The sequence below is a fragment of the Ailuropoda melanoleuca genome, chromosome 12, assembly GCF_002007445.2.
Source record: "Ailuropoda melanoleuca isolate Jingjing chromosome 12, ASM200744v2, whole genome shotgun sequence".
Lineage (NCBI taxonomy): Eukaryota > Metazoa > Chordata > Mammalia > Carnivora > Ursidae > Ailuropoda > Ailuropoda melanoleuca.
The window spans coordinates 77,292,388-77,316,094 of NC_048229.1; the positions used below are offsets into that span (position 1 = coordinate 77,292,388).

A 23,707-nucleotide genomic window follows, 5' to 3' on the forward strand; every position below is an offset into this window, starting at 1 on the left:
AACCACAAACCCACGACACAAGCCCCCCCACCTCCAGCCTCGGTCGTGGGGAGGCCCGAACCATACTCATGTTACACCACACAGAGTCCTAAGCAGTGCCTTTGGTTTGGGCCCCATCGTTTCCCCCAGAGGCGCTGGCTGGGTCTTTGATGACAGAGGCATTCCTGCCGACCTCCTTCATCACTGAGGTCTGCACACACGGGGTGGCGCTGTGTGTGTACTGTGAGCATGCACGGCTCGCCCGAGGGCTTCGGGTCCTTCCTCGTTCCTCCTGCACGCTCTGCTTGCACACGACCCTGACTTGCGGGACCCTGTGCATGCCGCCTGGTGACAGGGGCTTGTTTGTTTTTCTAGGACCTGCCCGACTTGGAAGACGCTGAGACAGGCGAGCCTCTGGAAGGCCAGGACGAGGTCATCAGCCCCGTGTCCCCACATCAGCCTAATGTCACTGTCACTCCAGTCCTGTTACTCACAAAGCACAGATCCTTTACGCGCGTCAGGAACCCCCACACCCCTGCACCCCTGGGTCTCCCCTCTCCAAAGCAAAAGCAGCTGCTCAGTCACGCGAGGTCTTACAAGGAAGCCCTTGGGTCTCCCTGAACACACGCCGGGCACTGATCTTTAATACCGGCTCATTGTACAGGATTACCTGGGAACAATGTTCTGTCCTGAGGTGGCAGACGTTCGTTTCCGGAATGCCTGTCCTGTAGCAATGCACAGATGGGGAAGGGAAGTGTCCGAGGCAGAATGGGGGGCTTCTCCCACATGGACCAGCACTGCTGCGGCCTGTGTGCGAGCACACCGTAAGACACCATCTCTGGGCAGGAGCTCAATGCCAAGGAAGGAAGCACACACGAGCCCACAGTTCCCGTGGAGAACTCCTCTCCAAGGGGGCCACGTTCTATGGAGCATATGTCAGCCGGAGGCTGAGGCTCCAAGCGGAGCCAACTCAGAGCCCCGGGAGGGTGTTGGAATGGCAGGTGCAGAGCGGGCGAGGGGAATGTGGCTGAACCCCCAACACAGGGCTGGACAGGAGTCCTGCTGGAGAGTTCACCACCCCTTCGGGGGATCCGGAATGGCTGGCCAAGGGGATTGGTCCTGAGGCCTCACTTCCCAAGGGGAAAGTGTGGGGCTCCCTCGGTCTTTCTTGTACTTGACGAAAGAGTATTTTACGATCAAATAAAAAAGCAGCGTCAGCACTGGGCATTTTACGGTGACCACGAAAGCAGAAACGTTCACACGTCTTTTTTCTCTTAACAGATGTGCCTTCCAAAGATTACAGCCATCTCGAGCTTGAGTGATGACAGTGACCCTGAACCGGACTACTACTCATTCCCAGTACCGGCAGACACCCCAGACACCCTTTCAAACATATTCGCCATCCCCAGAGACACCTCGAGGAAGGCTGACACACCTTTCACCAACATATTTAAAGCAGCAGCTGAGAGGGACTCAGAGATACCAAATAGAGACACCAAGTCCCCACGCCCGCTAATCCAGGAGCTCCACAGCAAGGAGGCTTCAGGCCAGCCACCGATGCCCCCAACTTGCCAACGGGATGCCACACCACCCCCTTCCAGTGAGGACGGGGACAGTGACCTTCTTCCAGCCTCCCCCCCAGGTAACCCCACCTACTTGCAAGACCACAGGGGCCCAGGCTTGGATGGGGGGAATGGAACTGCTGCTACCTAACCCCGAGGGGGGCAGCCGACAGGTTGGAGAGGCCATGGGGAGCTGTAGATCACATCCCTCCTTACAGCTGCTTGCTGGCCTGGGCCGAGAATCCGCAGAGCCGACCCGCTCCTGGTCAGGCGGGTTGGCCTCACCAGAGCTCCTGATGGCCACGTGGGTCTTGGGGGGGTTGTGAACCTGTGTTTTCACCCCCGTCCTCACTGCCTGATCCTCAGCCTCTCCAGAACCAGGCTTCTGAGGGTGGGCAGGCTCTGCTGACACGACAGGGAGTGTGGGACAAAATGAGGGTGACTGCTGGCCTGAGGGCAGAGGATGGGGTGAATGCTGAGGCGGTGGTGCTGGTGGGGAAGGGAGGCTCACCGGGCAGGGGGTGGCCAGAGCGCCTGGCTGGGTGAGGCAAGTCACAAGCTGACCGGTCAGCCTGGCCTGGCGCTGGAGGCCCATGCACACCGCCAGGGAGAGGCACATGTGGGGAAAGCGGGGTAGTGTTCATAGGTAACGAGCCAAACGGGGTGGGGTGGGATCATTAGTTTAGTTCAGTCCCTGGGCCTCTGCTGAGGCCAGGCAAGTCCTGACCTCACATGACACTAGCCGGTAGCCAGGCTTCTTTCTCAACACCAGCTTGCACGCCTTACTCAAAGCCTGCACGCACAAGAAGAGGGGCTGACCACAGGTCCTGAGAACACAGCTACCTTGTCTCCTAACTCCTTAGGAAACGTCACTGACAAGAATGAGGCACGATCTGAGATGGAACTCGCCGAGCCCAAGGTGGGAGAAGACCGGGAGGACATTGAATTTGGCTTGGACTGAACCCCAAGGTGGCCCTTCTGCCCCTAGGCTAATGGGGACAGTGAGCTGGCAGCTAGGGCTCCCCCCCTCCATGGGTGCAGGTCACCCCCTTGGCTGGGCTCCCCTTCCATCCAGTCGCAGTTCCTGAGAGCGCTCGGGCCTCGGCTCCCCCTCTGCGGGCATCTCTGCAAGTAGGAACAGTGGTGTTCCTGCCCTCAAAGCAGAACTCGACCTCCCCCAGTCCTCTGCTGCATGGGTTGTGTGACTGAGCATTACAGACGTTTCAGTATCCACGTGAGTCAATGTGTTATTGGATTATTTCACATCCGCTGAGTCCTGTGTGATTCCTTTCACCAGGCACCACTTTTCACGTGTGATGAGAAATCTAGATCAAATCCTGGTGTTCCGTGACATTCTAAGGGGCTCTTTTCCCCACAAGGGAGCAGAATCTTCCAGAGCCACACGCTTCAGAGGCGAGTTTAGGCATTACACACCACGAGCTGCAGGAGGGGGCGCTGCCAGCCTGGGAAACCCCATCACTCCAAACCACGTTCAGCTGCCAAGTTTATTCAATCCCTAAACGGGGCCCAAAGTGTGTCCCTCTACAAAACATTAGATGACGGCAGAAACTGCTTAACAAACACAAACTAAGCAGCACCAGCAGCTGCGGACTCCCAGCGAGCGGGCGAGGAGCTGGCGCCGTTACCTTACCCCGGCATCGGGGTGTGGGACGCGGCAGGCCCGGCTCCCGTGCAGTGGAACCCATGGCCTGACCCGAGCCCCTGCTCTTAAGCACACACCGTCTCCTGGAGGGAATCCCAATGACACTGACCTTCAGGACAGGACCACTAGGGCCTTCTCAACATGCCTTTTGGAATGGTCTTCTAGCAACAGCATAAAGAGAAATAACTTCTGTTGTCCCATTGCTCCGGAAGCAGAAAGGCCTGCACCCTGGACGCTGTTCTCTTTTCACCTCCCAGCTTCCAACCACAGAAGGCACAGCAGGTCCAGGATGAAGGGCTCTCCGGAGGTGGGGTCGAGCTTCCCGGGCCCTCAGAAGCCCATGCGGGGCTTCTTCCGGTGGGGCTGAGAGCCAGAGAGGACAGGTGCCTGCTGCCTGGAGGGGGTGGCCCGGATGCTGGAGGTCTGGGAGGAGGACATGGCGGCGCCTCTCAGGGTGTTCCTTCGTGGCGGCAGCTCCGCTGTGCCATCTGGGAGGGTCTGGGGCCTGGAGGGCGTGGCCCGGATGCTGGAGGTCTGGGAGAGGGGCAAGGAGACACCTCGGGGGGTGTCCTTTTGGAGCGGTAGCCTGGCCATGTAGTCCCGGAGAGTCTGCTGCCGCTCCGAGGGGACACCCTGAGCCCACAGCTCCTGAGTTGACTCCTGGGAGGGCGGGGTCACCGGTGGTTGAGGCCTGGCCTCAGGGGACGCCCGATCTGGGCTGTGAGGGGGGCTGGTGGCGTCTGAGAGGTCCAGGCGGCCACTGAGCGAGGAGAAAGTGCTGGACAGCTGAGTCCGGCGCTTGCGCCGCTTGGGCTGTCTCCCAGGCCCCGAGCTCCTGCCCTGCTGCCTCTCCCACCAGGCGGCCATCTGGCCTTCCCAGGCTGCCTCCAAACGTGTGCTGAGCTCATCCTCAGGGCCTGGCTCGGGGGCGGGGGGCGGTTCGGCAGAGGGGAGCGAACCCAGGTCCCTCTGCCGCAGCAGCCGCCCTTCGGCCATGGCTGCTCGGAGAGCCTCCGGCCCTTTTGGCTCCACCTCCCTCTGTTCCATGCGGCCTAGCAGACGGCGGTGGGAAAAGGTGGGTGCTGCCCACACGGGGGGAGCCGGGGGCACCTTCAGCAGGTCCTTCAGCCACCGGCTGCAGCAGGCAGTGGCCTGGGGAGTCCAGGAAGCTGTGGAGGCACAGGAGTTAGGCCCGGGGCCTGCCTGGAGGCGGAGGCGCTGGTGAAAGACATCCCCAGCCGCGGAGAGCTGGAAGAGCGACAGGACTGGCTCGGAAGCTGAGGATGGGATGGTGGCAACCAGACCTGGACAAAGGAGTGACAGTGACGCCAAGGCCCAGCAGGGTGCAGCCCCCAACCCCCTGACTCATTCCCCTGCCCCAGCACACCTATGGTTGGCGCTTTCAGACGCTCCTGCAGCCGCCACTGACTCTTGGGCTCCAGCAGGGGGAAAGCGGAGAGGGAGTCACTGCTGGATGGGAGAGACTGGGGAGGCCCTGCCAGCCGGGGTGCAGAGGCCCCCTCTCCTGGAGGAAGGACAGACAGCTGAGGCCCCGCCCACCTTCCTGTCCTCCTCCTGCCCCTGGCCCGGAGTCTTACCTGCGAGGTGCAACAGCTGCAGGTGCCCGCCCTGGCCCCCCAGGAGCAGTGGCTGCGGGCAGCCAGGGCGGGGCGGGGGCAGCAGCTGGGCCCACAGGGGAGCAGAGGGGAGGTCGTGGTTCCACTTCAGCATGGGCACCAAGGGGAGGCGCTCATCCACCAGGTAGAGCGAGAACTGGGGGCCGAAAGGAAACAAGACGACAAGAAGACACACGGCCGTGACTGAGGGAGACTCTGAGACTGGGGGGGATGAGTCAGGGCAGGGGGAGGGATGTGATGGGGGAGATGTGTGTGGGGAGACAAGGCCAGACTGAAGAACACTACAATGGGGGTGAATGGGGGTTGTAGGGGGGAGGCTATGACCAAAGGGACGGGGACCGAGGGGGGCAGTACCTAGGGGGGGCAGCAACCAAGGGAGGCCACAATGGCGGCGGGTGCACGGGCATGTGTGTGTGTGGAGAGACCGAGGAGAAGGGGACTGTGCCTGAGGCATGAGAAAAGTGTCTGATGGGACAAGCTGCTCTGTGTGGCTCTCAAGAAAGGTTCAAGCCCCAGAGCTGTCCCAGGACCATGACCGCCCTGACACCCCTCCCGTCCCCACCGTGTAGCACCACACGGGGGCATTTCCCGGGTGTATCTCTTGGAATACCACACGGGAGTGACTCTCAGGAGAGACGCAGAGCAGTCGTGTGACACAGAACCCACCTGGCCTTCCCCAGGCCTTCCCCAAACCCATCCAATCCCGGAACCTGTGCTCGAGACACACCTGCTAACACCCCAGGGTCCTGGAGGTGGGGGGGGAGACCCTCAGACCGCTTCCCCTTTACCTCAACACACAGGGACTGTCCCACATTGCACAGACTGTTCCCCTGACACCTCATGTCTTTCCTCCTTCACCGAGGGGCCTCCTTAGAGCTCCGCTCAGCAGCCCCTCCCCGTGAGGCCTTTCCCACCTGTCTGTCAGCACATTCTAACCACAGACTCATCAGTCTCTTGATTCCTGTTTTGCCTGAGTTGTCCCACCTGACACAGTGCGCAGGGCAGAGGAGGGAAGGGTGCTGCTCACCTGGGTACAGATGAGATGGAGTGTGGGATGCAGAGACTTGGGGCCACACTCCCCCAGGTACTGGGTCAGCAGGACACGTTCCCCCTTTTGGCATGAAGCTTCTGCGCCCCCACGAAAAAGCAGCAGACCACAGCCAGGTGGGCCCTGGGGGAGAAACCCAGGTCAGCCCTCCCACAGCCGGGGGTTGCCAGGCCCCCACCAGGCAGGCAAGGCTCATAGTCCTGCCACTCTTCATGCCCTCTGGGGAAGATTCCCAGCCCTCCCCCAGGTGCCTGCCCTGTCCCACTGCTATGCCTGTGCCGGTCCTGTCCGCTCACCTGGGCGTCAATCATTTTCACTCCAGTGCGGTCCCCCACAGTCAGCACCCGGGGGTGAGCGGTGAAGTCTGCCCAACGCCAGGAAGAGGGGTCGCAGAACACAAGGGTCTCAGGGTCCTTGTAGACTTGCTGCAGCCTTGGGGAGACAGGCCAGCATGGGTGGGGAGACGGGCTGGGGGGTGCCCAGGGCCCAGAACACGTTGCGCAGGGAGCATGGGCTGTGGTTCTGTGGGGGAGCTGTTTCTAGCGGTGAAGGATTTTCACAGGAAAGGGGCATTACCCATCCTGGGGGGTCCACAGACAGACGGTTCCGGAACGGCTGCAGACAGCCAACTCCCCAGGCAGGTGAGGGCTGCAGGGCACAAGGAAGGTCAGCTGACCCCCCACCCTTTTCCCATGCCCAGCTCCACGCACACCAGCCCGACTGGGCCCCTCACCTGAGGCTGATCCCTGTGGCCCCCTTCCCGACCTGCAGCACCTGGAGGGGGGTGGGTCGCCCCTGCTTACTGACCTTCCACAGGGCACAGTGGTAGTCAGAGCGGACAGCCAGCAGAGCTGAGGGATGGACAGGGTCAGAGTTAGGTAGCAGGTCAGTCAGTCAGGGAGGGAGGGAGGTGGGAGTGAGGGAGGTGTCCAAGGGACTCACATTCCCCTTGCACAGTGCAGGTCACCACCTGCCGGACAGGTCCTCGGAGCTGGATGTGGCCAGGGTCCCCGAGAGCCTGAGGGTCACCGCCTGGGGTCAGACTGACCTCTTGGAAACCTGGGTCTCTGGCTAAGGATAAGCGTATGAGCTCTGGTCACCGCAAGGCCCCCAACACCCTGCCATTGTCCTGGACCACGTGAGAGCACCTCCTCCACCAAAGGGAGCCTCCTCCGCCCCCTCCTGCCTCTGAGAAAGGATACGGAGCTTGTCTAGAGCACCTCCCGCAGGGTAGACCAGCTGTCCAACCTGGGCCGTCCTCCCGGGCACCCAGGCCAAAGCGCCCCCGGTGAATGCATCATCCAGGAGCAGCTGCTCCCACCGCATAGCCAGCTCCTCATGCAGCAGCTCCCCCAGGAGGTTGGCCACGGACTTGCCCAGGACAGGGCCCCCGAGGATGGAGAACCGGCGCTGTCGGAAGCTGAGGAAAGCCCAGGGGCAGCTGAGGACGAGGGAACGGCAGTAGGATCAGGTGGTGACAGTGACCGAGAGGAGGACTAGGTCCCATCGCAAGAGAGGCCAGGCCAATAGATGCATTTTTTTTTAATCAACCTAGAATTTCTTCCTTTGGGAAATGATTCCACCCTAGTCCCCTGCTGCAAGGGTGGTCCTCTGTCGCCTCCGGCCACAGTGAGCGGCTCATGGAGGAGCCAGACACCCAGGCCATGACAACCACACCCTTCCCAGGGCTTTTGCTGGTGCCTCAGGAAAAACACTAGCTTCTTCCTTGAAATCATAAACCATCTCACTGCCACTTAGCAAGTTTGTCCAGGAATTAAGCCAAGTAAAGCCAAGTGAAGGAGAAAATAAAGAGATAGAGCCCTAGTAACATTATTTGAACACCTGGATGCAGCCAGGCCTGCAGCTCATAAATCTAACTCCCCCTTCCACTTAGAGTTGGCAGTTTGGTATGAGAAACTGTGGCCCCTGAACGCAAGGCACAGAAGCAGCAACTGTGAAGGGAACCTGGATCAGTGCCCTGGCTGCTCCCACATCACCCCAGCTAGGCCTTCCCAGCCCGTCCTCACTAGCCACTTGCCCCCAGGGCTGGTGTCCACCGAGGTCCTGGAGTAGCCTCTTCACACTGACCACTGTCTTCTTCTTAGAACGGCTCTGTGTAGAAAGGTCTTGTCAAGCTCGTACATACGAGGTTACCCCAAGAAATGGGGAGCCCCCTCTTCTGGCTAGACAGGGGTTACTCACCTGTGCTCCCTCCAGTTTGAAATTCTCCAGCATCAGCTTCCCCAGGGGTGCAAAAGCTATGTCCCCATGGTCCCACAGGAAGCGGCTGAGCTGCGGGAAAGGAGGCCGGGTCACTGTGCACAGCCCCTGCCACACAGCACTGCCCACCGTGGGGTTACTTACCTGTTCGGTAACGTCCAGCACGGCCTGCGGCTTCCTTCGGAATGTGAAACCTCCCCGGAAAAGCAGGTCCTGGGCAGTCACCCCAGGGTCCCAGGGATCTGAAGGAAGAGTGAGGCTAGAGAAGGGGTTTGTTCAGGAACTGGAGAGGGCCCAGAAATGGGGCCGGGTATCCCAGACGACTGGAGGCCACCAGCGGGGAGAGGGAAGGCCTTTGGGTGGGAGGTGGGGGACAGAAGTGACATGGGGAACAGCTTAGAAGGGGGCCCCAGGAACCAAGACCCTTACCAGGACTAGGAGGCAGCAAAGGTAGGGGTCCGGGGGTCTCTGGCTCCCAGAGCAGGCCTGTGGACAAGTGTGGCGCCCCATTCTGAGGAAACACGAGCCCGACAGGAAAACAGTGAGCACGGTCCCAGGCCAGGTGCAGCACTGGCACGTACCTTTTTTAAAATTTTTATTTGTCTTTTAATTTTTGTTTTAAGTAGGTGTGAGGCCCAACGTGGGGCTTGAACTCACTGAGACTCTGAGATCAAGAGCTGCATTTCCCACCGACTTAGCCAGCCAAGTGCCTATTTATTTTGATGTACTCATTGGTACGACAGTCATCGCAGCTTTACTGGTGAAGAAACGGAGGCACAGGGAGGCTCGCAGGGAAACAGCTGGTTAAGAGAAGGGCTGGGAGCCTGGGGCCAGTCCGCGCCTCTGAGCTGCAGCTCTCCCCAGCCCTGTGCCATTACTGGCTGACCCGAGTGCCGCCTGATTCTCACTTCCACTCAGGAGACCTCGCAGTTACTGACTGGGGGAGCCCACAGGCCACTCCAGTCCCCAGTGCTGGGCTGGCCTGAGACAATTCAGCTCCAACACTCAGGGGTACAAGTGCCAGCAAGCTGGGCTCCCATAGGAGACCGAATGGACCTGAAGCCCTCCCTTGTCGCCCCCCCCCCCACCAATCTGCCTGGCATTATTCTTAAGCAGCCTGTCTCCAAATGGGAGCCAGATGGCTTAGGCTGCCAGGGAAAGCCGCTTGTCCTTCTTGTCGCCAGAGGCCTCTCCCCCCTTCCCCCTTCCCCCCACCCCATCCTCCCCACTGTGCTGTGTGACCACCCTTTGGGTTTCAGGCAGAGCTCTCCTTTGGTCGCTTGTCCCGCTGGCCCCAATCCTAAGTCCCACAGGGCAGGGAATGTCTCTGATTTATTCACGCTGGATTGCCAGGGCTTAACAAGGCCCCCCCACCCCGCACACTGCAGGGGCTCAGCAGTGAGCATCTGCTGAGCAAAGGCAGGAAAGGAAGACGGAGGGAAACCCTCTGTGGAGAGCGGCTGTCCCCTGCAACCCCAAGTGGGGATTCTGGCTCAGCCTGTGTCTTGGCAGATTAGTGCCAATGCCACCCCACCCGAGTCCCTGACACCTGGTGTGAGTGCTGCAAAGGGTGCCAGTGAAGGGGCCACTGCCAGGGCTCTCCCCGCCCTCCTCACCTCAGAGTTCTTGGGCAGGGACTCTGGCAGGGTCAGGGCGTCTCTCCAGCTACACATGAAGGACATGTCAGGGACATTACTCAGACCAAGGGGGCCCGTCATGAACAGCGTGGGTTGGAGGGAGCTGGGGAAGTCCATCCTGGAAAACAAGAACCACACATCACGCCTTCTCAGAAACTTGAATCTGAGAATGCCTTCCAGGGTTCCTGGGAGAGTAAAAACTGCCCTAACAGGATTATATTTTATATTTCATTTGAAAAGATAAATAATAAAGAACAAAGAAATATGCAGCCTACTGCCAGATATTACTAAGTACTAATATTAAAACCAACCAACCAACCATGAGGCAGGGGATGGCAATGTGATGGGCAGCGGCAGCCGGGGAAAGCCTCGCTCAGAAGGGGGCATTTGGCACAGCCTGAACCTAACGAGGAGCAGAACCATGCCGACAACCGGGACGAGGGGTCCTGGCAGAATGAAAGCAAGTACAAAAGTCCTGGAGCAGGAAAGTGTGTGAGAAAGAACTGTGAGGCCACAGAATGAACGAGGAGGAGAATGGGAGGGGGTGAAGTCAGACAGGTGGTGAGGGGGGCAGCTTCTTCCATGGCTCTCCCGTATCACAATCACTCGTTGGTAGACCACGCACCCTACACCCCAGGCTACACTCCCAAGACCAACTCAAGTTCCCCAAAGCCTGACCTGCGCTGAATAACAACCAATTTATGTCAAAGGAAAAACAATTTTTAAAAATTTCAATTTATGTCAAATGGTTTTGCCAAATTCAAACTGCTCTAGAAAAATAAGCAGCCACACCATCCCTCTTCTTTTACTAACCACAAAAATAACAGCAGTGTTCACTTACTGAACACCAGCAGCTGCCAGACACGGACTACCTCTTTTATTCGTCTGTTGCCCCTATTTTGGAGTTCAGGAGACTGAAGCTCGGGGAACAGCAAACCCCCCAAGGCCAACAGCTTGATCCCGCAGCCAATTCAACGTCCAAGTTCTGAACCACTCCACTCCCAGGCATCCACAAGCAAACACTAGCATCAGTCTTGGTAAACAAAAATCTTTTCCCTTGGAACTGCCACTGCATTTTATCCATTTATTCTGTAACCTCCACACATCCACGTACTCTCAGCATTGCACACAACACCCATCACACAGTAAAAGCCAGTAAATACCTCTCATATGAACGAACACGTTTATCTCATGGCACATCAGCCTCACTCTAATTGTGGTCTCTATGTATAGCCTTATCTCTGAGATAAGGGAGCTCTCCCAGGGCAGGGAAGTATCTGATCCACTCCTGAGTTCCTGGAGTTGGGCTGCTGCCCTCACCCTCCTTCCCATAACATAACAGGAGAGGGCAGTGGCCTAAATCAACAGAGAGCTCAGTGAATCCTTGTGCAAAACACTGGCTACCACAAGACCCACGGTCCTAATTGCAGTCAGGGGGCACCCGCGCCTCCCAGCGGTGGCTGCATGCCTGATAAACCAGCGAGGTCCTGTCTCCAAACACTCGGCTCCCAACTCACCTCTACCTCCTCTCTCGAGCCTGGGCTCCAATCACACCTACGTCCTTCGGCATTTCCTCACCGTACTTTTCACTGCACGCCATCTCTGCGCTTAGAATCAACGCCAGAACCCTTTCCACCCACCTACGAAATCCTACTCATCCTTCAGATTTCCAGACCGCAAGCCTCCTGCAGGTTCTCTCCGCAACACCTGCACCCTTACCCCCAGAGCACGCATTGCAATGTGTGATTAGATATTTAAAGATGAAACTATCTGATTCCAAACTGCTCTAACAGTCCGCATGGGAAAGGGACTTCCTTTCTTCCCAGTACCTCCGTATTTGCTCCACAACAACAATCAGTACGTATAAATTGAAAGAACAAACGCAGAAGTGAATGAACCTCAAATAAAGCCGGGCAGGCAGAGGGCGCTGGTGGAGCCCCCGACCTCGGAAAAGCCCCTGGACAAAACAGACTCATTTCCCGCCCTCACCTCCGACCACCGCAGAGACCCCCCGAGAACCGCTGCGTGCCGGCCAGCTGCCGCCACGCTTTGCATTTGTGGGGTCCTCCCCGCTCCGTGAGGTAGGAGCTGACGACCCACCGTGCAGCTGTGGGGCGACCTGTCCCAAAGTCACACAGCGTGGGGCCCGCAGACCCGAGCATAGGCCAAGCCTGAGCTCCTTCCTCTCCCGGCCCGGGGACCCCCCCCAACCCCTCCGTCCCGGCGGCGCGCGCGCTTACCTGGCCCGGGCCCCGCTGTGCTCGTCAGGGACTCGGACCTCCGCGGGACGCTCGGCAGACCCACGAGCCACGAGGGAGCCGGCCAACCACACCCCGATTCCAGCGCCCGGGATGGAACGGCAGCACAAGCACACTCAACGGTCTTCCGGGCCGGACCGGAAGTGCTCCCTCGAAGGCAGGAAGTCCCGCCTCCTCGCCTGGCCTCCGCAGGCGCCCTAGAGCGCCACCTCCCGGGTGGAGGGGGAATGGGAGTGGAGGCGGCGCCTTGGGCAGTAGAAGTGTAGTCGAATCGAGTTCGCTTACTGTAGGGCAGTCCGACGGGGGTTCGAATCTTATTGTCTGCTTTACTTCCTATTTCGCAGGCTTGTTGTTGACTATTAAGTTAATTCACTCAGCAAACACGCACTGAGCACCAGTATGAGCCAGGCACTGGATTAGTGAGTAGAAATTCAATTAATTGTCTTCATACCTTTGAAGCAGGCTTTACAACTAGGGGTACAGGAACCCCTAGAGTGCATGAGGCTCTCCCAGTGGTCAAGCAAGTATAGCTCTAAGCATTGCTTCTCAAATTCTAGCTTTCATCGCATCATCTGGATGGGATGTAAAACAGTTTCTGGGTGGGGTGGGACCTAATAATTTGCATTCCTAAATTCCCAGGTGATGCTGATTGTGCTTGTCTGGGGGACACACTTTAAGAACTACTGTTTAATCATAAATCTTACCATTATCTTAAACCTGTAGATCTCAAAATTGAGCGTGCAACAGAATCCCCTCGAGGGCTTATTAAACTAGTTTGCTGGGCCCCACTCCCAGAGTTTCCAGTTCAGTAGGTCTGGGATGTGATTTAAGAATTTGCATTTCTAATGAGTTCCCAGGTGATACTGATGCTGCTGGTCCAGGCACCACACTCTGAGAACCATTATTTTTTAAAAATCGATTTCCAAATTCTCAGCTTCCATCTACATAGTTTTTATCTGGGAAGTGCTTGAGATCAGACTCTTTCGCCTTTCCACATTCACTTTCTTCCCCACTGTGGAGTATTGCCTAAGATGGGTGCCGACCCAGCAGGGAATTCCAAAAAGCAGAATTCCTACAGGAAAGAGTCCCCATTAGACTGAGAAAAATTGGTTCAATAAGAAATAGTGATGGAAGGACGCAGAAGGGGGCCTTTTGGGAGCTGACAATGCTACATTCATCTCAGTGCTGGTTACACGAATGGGTTCAGGGTGTGAAAACTCATCAAATGATCTGTACACTTTTCTGTACGTGTGGTATATTTCAAGAAGGCAGCTTTAAAAAAAAAAAAGAAAATGCAATGCTCTATCACATTGAAACTTCAACCTCTCGGTTAGGCTGTGTGCCTTCTCAGCTGTCTTAGAACGCAGAAGTCACTCTATGAGGGCAGGAACTCTTCCTGGCTGGTCACTGCTGCACCCCAAACATCTGGGAGAGTGGATGCTTGCTAAGTACTTGAATAATTGGAATTGGGGATGAAATGAATGCCAACACTTTTACTTAAACTGAAAAAAATAAAGTCCGACTATTTACAATAGGCAGTAATTCTGTTTTAGCTGACTGGTTTGATTATGAGGGTAGGCTTTGCCAATGATGCCATTTGGAGAGTGTTTTTCATAAATGGAATAAATGAAGCTGGCATCTCCATGGTTTTGGTGGAAACATATTGGAAAGATGATTAAAACATATAACAAATTAGAAATTGCTGCTTTTGTAACTATTTAAACTTACGACTAAAAATTGGAGATGTATATTTTTCAAAATTGTTTTAAGGTTATATACGCAAAAAAGTTTGAAGACCATTTATATTAGTTACTTTATTACTGCTGTAACAGATTGCCACAAACTTAGTGACTTCAGACAACATAATACTGGGGGGGAGGTGCTTGGGTGGCTCAGTCAGTTGAACCTCTGACTCTTGGTTTTGGCTCAGGTCATGATCTCAGGGTTCTGGGATAGAGCCCCATATCAGGCTCAGCACACAGCAGGAAGTCTGCTTGAGATTCTCTCTCTCCCTCTCCCTCTGCCCACCTCCCTACACTCTCTCTAAAATAAATAAATCTTATTTTTAAAAAAGACAACATAATATTTTACAGGTTTAGTGGTCAGAAGCCTGAAATGAGTCTCACTGAGCTAAAACCAAGATTTTAGCAGGGCTGTGTTCCTTTCTAGAGGCTGTAGGGGAGAATCTGGGTTCTTGCCTTCTCTGTCTTAGGAAAGTTGCATTCCTTGGCTCATGGCCCCCTTTCACCTTCACAGCAGCAAAGGCCAGTTGAGTCTTTCTCATGATGCCAACTTTCCGATTCTGCCTCTGTCTGCCTCTTCCCTATTTAAGGACCCTGGTGATTGATTACCCTAAAACAATCTCCCTTTAACAAAAGAGTTTATTTTTAAGTAATCTCTCCCCCCAATATGGGGCTCGAACTCACAACCCTGAGATCACGAGTCGCATGCTGCACATACGGAGTCAGCCAGGTGCCCCCAATCTCACCATCTTAAACTCAGCTGATTAAAAAACTTAGTTCCTTCTGTAACCATAATGCCCCCTTGCCATATGAAGTAACATAATCCTAGGCAGTGGGAATGAGGACATGGACATCTTTGGGGGACCATTATTTTGCCCACCACACCACTATTCTATATCATCTTTAGGAGATACCCATCTAGCATCTGCACTGCGAGGTCAATTCATTTCTTCCTTGCTTCTTCTCTTCCCCTAAACAAGCTGTTACATTTTATTGTTACCGACATACACTTATAGTGCAGTAAACTGCACAAGTCTTAAGTGTCCAGCTTATCAAGTTTTTACATACATGTATCCCCCCCATAATCACCACCCAGATGAAGACAGATAACATTTCTGCCACCCTAGAGAATTCCCCAGTGCTGCTTCCCAGTCAATATCCCCTTCAAGAAGTAACCACAACTCTGACTTTTATCACCACAGATTAATTTTGCCAGTTCAAGGAATTTATATCACTAGAATCATGTTTTTAGCCTGGCTCCTTTCACACAACATGCCTAGGAGATTCACCCATGTTGTGTGTGTAACAGTAGTTTCTTATTGTTGGGTTACAGTCCATTGTATGACTATTTCCCCATTTGTCCATGCAATTTCCCATGGAAGATGTTTCTGAGCTTGGTAACACTATTCCTGTCTCTTTTGTGGTTGTGTGCAGACATCATTCCATTTCTGTGTACTGCTGTGATGTCCCTTCTATCTGCTTACGCCTGCGTCCACTCTCTAAACTATACCCACCAAAACCAGGATTGTTCTTCCTGATGCTGGTTCCTTGAAATGTGTGAGAGGGTGAGTCTACCCTGCCCCGCTCTTCCCAAGTCAAATATTCCTGGTTCCACCAACTTCTCCTCTTAGGCCCCAGCATCCACACTACCTGGTTAGCATGGTCAAGACCCAAAGGCAGCGATCACTAGCAGCGGCAGCAAGAGCGACAAACCTTACAGACTGTGAACAGAGTAACTGGTCGTATTTTTCTGTTCCCTGGCTCCTGTCTCAGTTAAAGGTGCGGCCCCTTAAAACAGTTGTGTATTGCATCATAGCAGGCCATATGTAAATTGTCTTCATCCCTAACTTCATCTTGGCTTTGTTATTTATCCTTCATTCCTAGTCCCTCATCTTAAAGAACTGCTGTTTTGTGGTATTTTTATAAGAAACTTAAAATCCCTTCTGAAACAAAAAAACAAAACAAAACAAAAACGGAGGGGGGGTGCCAAATGGCTAATTTTGGCTAGAGGCTTCAGGAAGACCTACAGTGGACATTTTTCAATGTGGATCCTAAAATGCTGTGGGGCTGCTTCAATTGAGAACACCTGCATTAATCAGCTAAAGACATTTACCGCCCCCCGCCCACGCTTAGCGGTTGGGGTGCTCTGCTGTGATGGTTACAGTGTGGGGCGTCCTGGGGCGGCTCTAGACCTGCACCCCTAGACCCCTTCCCAGGCCTTCACTTCCAGGACCACTCCAAACTGGAGAACAGGGTCATGGGAGCATCGCCTTCCTCCCCTCCCCACTCCCTGGCCCGAAAGCCCACACCGGAAGTGGGATGTTGTCCAGGAGACCGCTCAATCCGTGCTCCACATCCTGGCTGCGGCTACTCGGGAGACTGGCGTTCCAATTGGCTGGGCACAGTGTCCCACATAGCTCTGCAGGCTCTCATTGGCCAGCAATGAGGCAGGGGCGGAGCTTGCCTTGGTTTGGCTGCCAAGCCACGTTCTCCTCCCGCGGAGCCGCACCGGCACGTGTAAAAGGGCGCAGGCAGCGTGAGATCGGTCCCGCTGTCCTCTTTGGTCCCCGTGTGTGGCCATGGCTTCCGCAGCCGGCACCGGCTCAGGCGCGGATGACGGTGGCCGCAGGAAGCCCCGTTTGGCGGCGTCGTTGCAAATCAACCCCAGGCCCAGGCCCTGGCGGCCCACGGCCAGCCTGGGTCAAGATCCCTGGGAGCCCGCGGTCACCCCCAAGGCGGAGAATGACGAGGGGGGCGGACAGCCCCAGGCCTCAGCAGCAGGGGACGGTGGGCCCGGGAAGGGGGCCCGATTCGGGGAGCTGGGGGCAGCCTGGGCACGGGAAGAGTTGGGGGGACAGATGGGGAGGTCCCCGAGGGTCTCTGTTCCTCCCGCAGGGCCTGCCGGGGACCTCCCAACGGCAGCCAGGCAGCTGGGCCTGCAGCTCAAGGACCCGCCACAGGGCCAGGCCGTGGCCTTGCTTGCGCAGTATGCAGCCAGTCTGGGTGTCTCACTGACCTTCCAAGAGGACCAGACAGCAGGTGAGGCCCGGTGGCCTGGGACCGCAGCACTCCCTGGGCTAACCTCATATGAAGTATAAGGGACCATAAGCCTGGAGGGCCCTGGAACCTAGGTGGACCTGCTGTGAGCCACAGGGTGCCAGGAGCTCCAGCTCCGCCAGACAGCCAACTGGCAAAGTCACAGCAGGGGGAGGATTATCCCCATCTGAAGCTTGGAGAGGTTAACTAGCCAGCCTTTCAGCCGGGGTGTTTTTGAGGGCCACCTACATGCAATTACAGTTGCCATGCCAACATTGGAGCTACCTAAGTGAGGGCCCACTCCTGACTGAAAGATGTTGTCAAGCACAGTTTGATAATGACAACAGTGCGAGGAGATGTGATCGTCAGCATGTCCTCTCCTCTTCCTCGGTGTGTCCCCCTACCTCTGACTCAAGACACAGACAGCAGTACCCCAGGTCCTAAATGCACGTTCCCAACCGTAAGGCAGAGCGTTCCCAGTTTCTAAGGAGATGGTAAGAGAATCTGTCTAGCTGTTGGGAGCATTTGTAAGACTAAGAGAATGCCAAATGAATAGCTCGAAAAAAGCTACCGTATTAAAAAGGTACTTGGAACTTGTTTTAATCAGGGATGGTAAGACAGCATGCACGATGATTGTCATGATGGAAGAATTAAGGACAGATCCCTAGGAAGGCACAGCTCGCCGTGCTGGGTCACAGGGGACGGGACCAGGGTTGGGCAGGAGGCAGAAGAGCGGGTAGAGAAAAATGCAGAGACTTTGTTGGGGTTTTCTCGGAAGGGGATGGTTGAGGAAGGGTGGGTATGCTGGCTAAGCTTAGAATTGTGTACGACAAAGCACTAAGTTTGGGGGTTATGAGGATGTCCCTAGTTGCCCTTTACCTACCACGCGGTGGTCTAGGGTTGATGGTCTGGGTATGAGCTCTGGATTGGTTGTTTTCTATGTCAAAGGTGTGTTTGTGGGGCACCCGGGGGGCTCAGTCAGTTGGGCATCTGCCTTCGGCTTGGGTCATGATCCCGGGGTCCTGGGATTGAGGTCCACATCAGGCTCCCCGCCCAGTGGGGAGTCTGCTTCTCTCTCTCCCTCTGCCCCTCCCTACCACTCCAGCATGAGCTGTTCTGTAGCTCCGAGCAGCTCTAATCTCCTGTCACATGACATAGTTCCTCAGCCCACCTTTGTGTGCAGGACACTTTTGTTTTTGGAGAGTAAGGGCTGGTTGTTTTGTAGAAAATCCCTCCACTTGGGTTTGTTTCCTCGGGTTCCCAATCAGGTTATGATTGGGGTGGGGGGTGTGCACTCGGTAACCTCGCATCCTTGGCTGCATGTCCCCCAGGCGGCCTGTGATCTGTCTGTCCTACCACTGCCGGTGTTAGCTGGGAGGGCCTCACTCGGGTGAGCGGGGACCCCCCAGGGGTCTTCACTCCCCTCTCTGTGGTGAATCTGGCACCAGGGACTTCTCTGATCTCCTGCGTCTGCTAGTTGGCATTCTGGATGCCCTTTTAAAGGGAGTAGATCTTGGTGCTAGCAAAGGCTTGCTGAGATGCAGGCTCCCTTCTCAAAGGGCAGCCCTTTTGGGAAACAAGTTAGCAGTGAGTACCAGCGAGAACCATGAACTGAAATAGGCTTACGCCCTTTCACCAAGTGATGCCAGTTTTCTTCTGCCTCGTGTCGTTGTCACACCTGACACGATAGCATTTGGTGGATGAACCTTTCAGACTAGGAAAGAAACAGACTGGTGTGTCTGGGGCAGGCCAGGGGTGCAGTAGGCACCACGGGCCACGGCCCTTGCTGTGCGTCCTCTGTCACATGGGGTCATATGGACCTACTGGGGAGGGGCTTGTCAGGGTTCTCTGGGCGACAGTAAGCCCGGCAGGCTGTGCCAGGGCGGGCAAGAGTTGGCAGCCCCATCTCCCTGTCACTCTGCTCATCCTTGCTGCCTGCGGCCGGGAGGGGTTGGTTCTCGGGACTCCGGCCATAAGCATCTTTGCTCTTGACATCTTTGCCAAGAGCATTTTCGCCTGGTAACTAATTGACCATAAGGCAGTTTTGTTGTGAAAGATAAAAAACTGGTGGACAGTTTTGTTTGACAGTTTGGTTTCATTGCTCCACTGACACACAACCCCCATTTTAATATTCTATAACTGTCAGCCCTCACAGAGGTCCGTACAGGGTTTGAAGCCCCATGTCCCAGAGAACTCTGGACTGTCCAGCACGGGGGACAATATGCCCGAGCAAACAACAGTGTAGATGCTTCCACAACACAAAACAGAGCTCCGTTCCAAATCCGCAGTCTCGTATTTGGAAACGGATGCCTCTCTTAATGAAGAAAGAAATTTTAGCGAAAAAAGCTAAAGTGCGCTGCCAAGCAAGGAGACAAATCAACAAGGAAATAAAAACATGTAAGACTGACGTGAACAAGAGGCTTTAAAGACAAGACCTCGGGTCCAGGCCACAAAATGAAACCTGTTCTCTGTGCACATTTTGAATGCGGTCAAACATTTTGTATTTTGTGCATTTTAATTTTGTGGTTCATATTTCATGTGTCCTTACGTCCTTTCTCATGAATCCCCTCTTATTTTTCCTGATTTTCTTTTATGGCAAAATTGCCTAACGGCCAATAGTTTCTCCATGGAAGTAAGGGTGGGGTCTGGACGAAGCAGGCTGAGAGGGGCTGTGGCTCAGGTGGGCCCCTGACGGGGGTGGAGTGTGGGGCGCTGCTTCAGGGCCCCTCCTTCCGCAGACCCCTGCTCTCCCTTCTCTGCCCGGCGGGGCAATGCCACCAGCAAGTCAGAGGCCAGACAGCAGGCGGCGCTCTCTGCCCTCCGGTACATCCAGAGTCACCTGGGGAGCCCAGGTCAGGGGGACAGGTGACCCAAGACGGTGCGCCTGCAGGGCTGGGTTGTCGCAGAGACCATCTGGGCATCAAGACCTCGCCTGCAGGGAGCTGGGGAGGGGGGCTGTGAGCTGACTGCTGCCCTAATTCCTTTGAAGCCTGCCCACCCTGGGAGTACAGGGACTGCTAGAGGGGCTGCCCAGGAATTTAGGGCTGCTGGAACATGATCTCCCCTCACATTCCCACCAATGGAACTTCTTGGCTTCCAGAAGGATAAAGGACAGGCGGGCAGGCCCTGGTACCCATAGTAACCCACCCCCTGTCTTTCTTCCAGAGCCCCCAAAGGACCCCAGCAAGCCTCCAGTCGCCCCTCTGAGTGTAGGTAGGTGGACCCCCATTGTCCCAAGCCCTGTGGTGAGGGGAAAGGTAGAGTCTGTGGGATCCCCACCTCCACTCTCTCCCCAACCTGCAGAGAACATCCTGACCCACGAGCAGCGCTGTGCGGCCGTGGTCAGTGCTGGCTTTGACCGTCTGGTGGAGCAGACCTCACCGTACCGGGCCTGTAAGGGGACTGTGGCTGCCATCATCTTGGAGAGAGGTAGGGCTTGCCCTGCCCCCACTTCAGGAACCCCCCCCCCACATACACACACCATGATCCCCTTGCCTTTGCTGGCATGTCTCTGCCCCCTTGCCTTACAGAGGTCCCAGGTGCCAGGGGCACCGCCAAGGAGATCTATGAGCTGGTGGCACTGGGCACAGGCAGCAGCAGCTGTGCCGGCTGGCTAGAATTCACCGGACGGCAGCTGCACGACTGCCACGGGCTGGTGGTAGCCCGCCGGGCCCTGCTCAGGTGAGGGGTGGGCCGGGCTGGCACTTGGCAGCAGCCCGGGCAGCATGCAGGACCCCGCAGCCTGACCCGCTCCTCTGCCTGTCTCTCCCAGGTTCTTTTTCCGCCAGCTCCTGTTGGTGACACAGGGTGGCCCCAAGGGCAAGGAACGGTCGGTACTGGCCCCCCAGCCTGGGTCTGGGCCCCCCTTTGCCCTCAAGCCCCGGATCTTCCTGCACCTCTATGTCAGCAACACCCCCAAGGGAGCTGCTCATGACATCTAGTACGTGGGGGGCCCTGACGGGGGCCCTCAGTTTGGCAGGGTTGGGCGGGGCAGCATGGGGAGGCCGGAAGAACTGCCCTCACTCTCGGACCTACGTCTTTGTTCCCTCTGCCCTCCTTTGCAGTCTCCCACCAACCTCTGAGGGCAGCCTCCTGAAGAGCCCGCCCTCCCGCCTGCAGGCCCATGTCCGCGGGGAGCTGAAGCCTGTGTGCTACGTGGCCCCCGCGCTCCGGGACACCCATGTGGGCTGCCTCTCCACCAGTGACAAGCTGGCTCGCTGGGCCGTGCTGGGGCTGGGTGGCGCCCTGCTCGCCCACTTCCTGCCTCCCCTCTATGCCACCAGCCTTGTCCTGGGTGAGGGTCCTGGGGAGGCTGGGGTGAGGGCTGAAGGTGGCATCTGGGTGGTGTGTGGGAGAGGGTGGTGGTGACTCAGACCTTGTCTTGTGCCTCTGTCCCCATAGCTGACCCCTGCCACGACCCCCCAACTGTGAGCAGGGCCATTCACACCCGGCCCAATCTAGACAGGGTCTTGGGGCCGTGCCTGCCACCCCCCTACGCCCGTACCATGCTGCACCTGTTTGCAGGGCCCCCCGTGGCCCCCTTGGATCCTACCCCCAACACCTGCCATGGCCTGAGCCTCAACTGGAGCCTGGGGGACACCGATGTCGAGGTTGTGGATGTGGCCACGGGGCATGTGAAGGCCGAGTAAGAAAGGCCCGTGGGCGGCATGGTGGTGAGGGGTCCAGGTCTCCCTGCCCGTGGGGTAGGAGGGTGCATCCAGTTCCCAGCTTGGGTTCTAATCCTAGCTCTGTGACCTGTGACCGTATCTGGCGTGTCCGTCACCCACCCTGTGACACCCATGAACCCCCCAAGACCGCGTGGTGAGAAAGGAGATAGCGTGAGCAGCGTGGTGTGAGCCTGTTAGCTCAGTCTCCAGGCCTTCTCTCTCCATCTCCAGTGCTGGCCTTGGGCCCCCCTCCCGCCTCTGCAAGGCAGCCTTTCTCCGGGCCTTCCGCCAGGCTGCCAGAGCTCTCGGGAAGTCCCGCCTCCTGACCTTGAAGACCTATGAGGCAGCCAAGGTCAGTGCCTTGCCACCCCTCCAGTCCACTCTGTCCTGCACCCCCAGCAAGCATGCGCTCTCCACCCTCCTCCTTTCCTGTCCTGTCCTAGGCTGGACCCTACCAGGATGCTCGCAGACAGCTGTCCCTCCTCCTGGACCAGCAGGGCCTGGGGGCTTGGCCCTCGAAACCACTGGTGGGCAAATTCAGAGGCTGAAGCCCACCTCCTGAGCGAGCTGGATCCTGCTGGAGAGGGTCGCTTCTGGGGAGGGCTGGGGAGGTGCATGGGGGATGGAAGATGCGCAGGGCAAAGTTGGGGTTGCGGGGAGGGGCCCACGTGGTGGGGGGGGAGGGGCTGCTGCACATTCAGACTTGAATAAAGATCAGTTTTCCGTGCTTCTATGTGTTGTTGGCTCTTTTGGGAGAAGAGGGGAGCCTGCAGCCCTTCTGTTGAAGGACGCATGAGTGGGGCAGCTCTGCCTAGCCAGCAGAGAGGTGGTCCAAGGAGTGGAACAAGATGGCGACTTTTTCTAGGAGGCTGAGGGCAAAAATTATTGGCAAAAAAATAAAATGAAATAATTGTTCTAGGCACGGAGCTTTCTAGGGGAAAAAGCAAAATGTCATCATGCAGATCCACTCCTCTTTGGGGGGTGGGGAGGACCCAGGTGGCAGACTCATTGGCGGGGCTGAAAAATCCCTGACGGACCCCTTACAACTACCTTCTTGGGCGGTTGAAACTGCAATTAGATTATGTGTTAAACCCCGGTTTGGGAACTAAGTCTAAGTGACACCATTTGGGGACTGTGGGTTGTTTTGTTTTTAAGCACAGAATGACTTTAATGTGTCACCAGCCTGCCTGTGTGCTCCCGGGGAAGCCCTGTGTGTCCTGGGGCCAGGCTGGGGCAGCAAGCATGGGAGCAGTTCTTACTGGGTGTGATGGGGGTTTCTGCATCCATTCCTTTCCCAGTGATGTGGGAAACAAAGGCAGAAGAAAAATTATTACATCTCCTTACTCCCTCCAGCCCATGGACAAATCCCTAAAACAGGCAGAGTGACATTCCTCTAGGGGCTCAACTGCGCCCCCCCCCATGCTGACCCTTTGCTGAGGGCAAAAGACATTCCTAGCTGACCCCCCGACCCCCCACCAGGATCCTGTAAGCCTACTTCAACATATAAAAATTCCTTCAGAAACTTCCTTTATCTCTAAACCCCCCAAGATACTGTTGGCCATCATCCCTCAAGCATACAGCCCACCCAGATACATCTGAAGGGTCTCATGACTCAGGTTTTATTAGACGGTAATAAATTACCTCTTCCCAACAACAGCTCAAGGTCCTGGAAACCTTGCTTCCAAAATTCCTTAGGGACTGACACTATCCCTAACCCCCTCCCAACTTGAAAGTATAGAATGGGCCACTCCTCAGGACCCTGGTGCAGCTCTTTCTGCCCATGGGTCCTGCCCCCATGCTTTAATAAAACCACCTTTTTGCTCCAAAGACGTCTCAAGAATCCTTTCTTGGCCTTTGGGCTTCGAACTCTAATGTTCTTTCCTACAACAGCTGGGGGAGAACAGACCACCCAGGCAGGCTCTCTGATTTACTTCTCTAGATGATTTGACGACCCAAGTGCACCAAGCTCAGTGGCTGGCCAAGGCCACACACACCCAGGGGCAGAGAGGTGGCTTGGACGGAGGGGGCACCGTCCCAGGATTCCAGTATCAGCCGTGGCCTGCCCTTGCACGTTAACCCAGCTTCCCAAGGCCCACCTAGGGGAGCAGTCTGTAGTTCTGAATCTTAAGGAAATGTAGTAATCTTTCTTCTGTCTTTGTTTCCCACATCAGAGCTAGCCTGTCCTGCCCATCTTCCAGCCTGGGCCTTCCCTCTGCTTGTCGCGGCCGGGCTCCGTCCTCTTCAACCAAGGCCCCTGC

The 23,707-nt window shown here is 56.2% G+C and overlaps 3 protein-coding genes across 13 annotated transcripts in view; 2 read left to right on the forward strand and 1 right to left on the reverse strand.

The window, feature by feature from the left end:
- Positions 1-2,772, forward strand: part of DNAAF1 (dynein axonemal assembly factor 1) — a 24,438-nt gene extending 21,666 nt beyond the window's left edge. Inside the window, exons 10-12 of the mRNA XM_019805826.2 lie at positions 355-411; positions 1,261-1,621; positions 2,405-2,772. Of these exons, the coding sequence (XP_019661385.1) occupies positions 355-411; positions 1,261-1,621; positions 2,405-2,502 (516 nt within the window). The 3' untranslated portion in view covers positions 2,503-2,772. The remainder of the gene's footprint in view (positions 1-354; positions 412-1,260; positions 1,622-2,404) is intronic.
- On the reverse strand, positions 2,773-12,143 carry TAF1C (TATA-box binding protein associated factor, RNA polymerase I subunit C). 10 transcript variants are annotated; one of them, XM_034672894.1, is made up of 15 exons: positions 11,987-12,143; positions 9,726-9,864; positions 8,539-8,620; positions 8,254-8,351; positions 8,092-8,181; positions 7,928-8,001; positions 7,092-7,330; positions 6,832-6,948; positions 6,623-6,740; positions 6,466-6,537; positions 6,186-6,321; positions 5,869-6,012; positions 4,803-4,977; positions 4,592-4,729; positions 2,773-4,508 (listed from the first exon to the last, which is right to left on the reverse strand). In XM_034672894.1, exons 2-15 carry the CDS (start codon positions 9,861-9,863, stop codon positions 3,535-3,537), a joined length of 2,595 nt encoding a protein of 864 aa, XP_034528785.1. In that variant the 5' UTR covers position 9,864; positions 11,987-12,143; the 3' UTR covers positions 2,773-3,534. The 10 variants fall into 10 exon arrangements, with proteins under 10 accessions (XP_034528785.1, XP_034528784.1, XP_034528783.1 ...); XM_034672893.1 differs by having other exon boundaries at positions 6,832-6,960; XM_034672892.1 differs by having other exon boundaries at positions 6,832-6,960; positions 7,092-7,309; positions 8,092-8,351.
- Positions 12,144-16,233: 4,090 nt separating this feature from the next.
- On the forward strand, positions 16,234-22,109 carry ADAD2 (adenosine deaminase domain containing 2). Of its 2 annotated transcripts, none has more exons than XM_019805820.2 (10): positions 16,234-16,533; positions 16,642-16,785; positions 19,948-19,995; positions 20,086-20,211; positions 20,313-20,463; positions 20,555-20,722; positions 20,847-21,076; positions 21,184-21,427; positions 21,681-21,801; positions 21,893-22,109. In XM_019805820.2, the coding sequence occupies exons 1-10, from the start codon at positions 16,326-16,328 to the stop codon at positions 21,995-21,997; spliced, it is 1,545 nt and encodes a 514-aa protein (XP_019661379.2). In that variant the 5' UTR covers positions 16,234-16,325; the 3' UTR covers positions 21,998-22,109. The 2 variants fall into 2 exon arrangements, with proteins under 2 accessions (XP_019661379.2, XP_034495094.1); XM_034639203.1 differs by having other exon boundaries at positions 21,307-21,427.
- Positions 22,110-23,707: the final 1,598 nt, after the last annotated feature.

Excerpts from the sequence above, each read along its gene's own strand:
- ADAD2 (XM_019805820.2), top strand. The coding sequence starts at position 16,326 with ATGGCTTCCGCAGCCGGCACCGGCTCAGGCGCGGATGACGGTGGCCGC. Across the intron at positions 16,786-19,947 it reads CCAAGAGGACCAGACAGCAG|AGCCCCCAAAGGACCCCAGC; the intron begins GTGAGGCCCGGT and ends TCTTTCTTCCAG. Across the intron at positions 21,077-21,183 it reads TGCCACCAGCCTTGTCCTGG|CTGACCCCTGCCACGACCCC; the intron begins GTGAGGGTCCTG and ends CTGTCCCCATAG.
- TAF1C (XM_034672890.1), bottom strand. The coding sequence starts at position 9,863 with ATGGACTTCCCCAGCTCCCTCCAACCCACGCTGTTCATGACGGGCCCC. Across the intron at positions 7,331-7,927 it reads GGTGGACACCAGCCCTGGGG|CTGCCCCTGGGCTTTCCTCA; the intron begins GCAAGTGGCTAG and ends CCTCGTCCTCAG. Across the intron at positions 6,538-6,622 it reads GCCACAGGGATCAGCCTCAG|CCCTCACCTGCCTGGGGAGT; the intron begins GTGAGGGGCCCA and ends TGTGCCCTGCAG.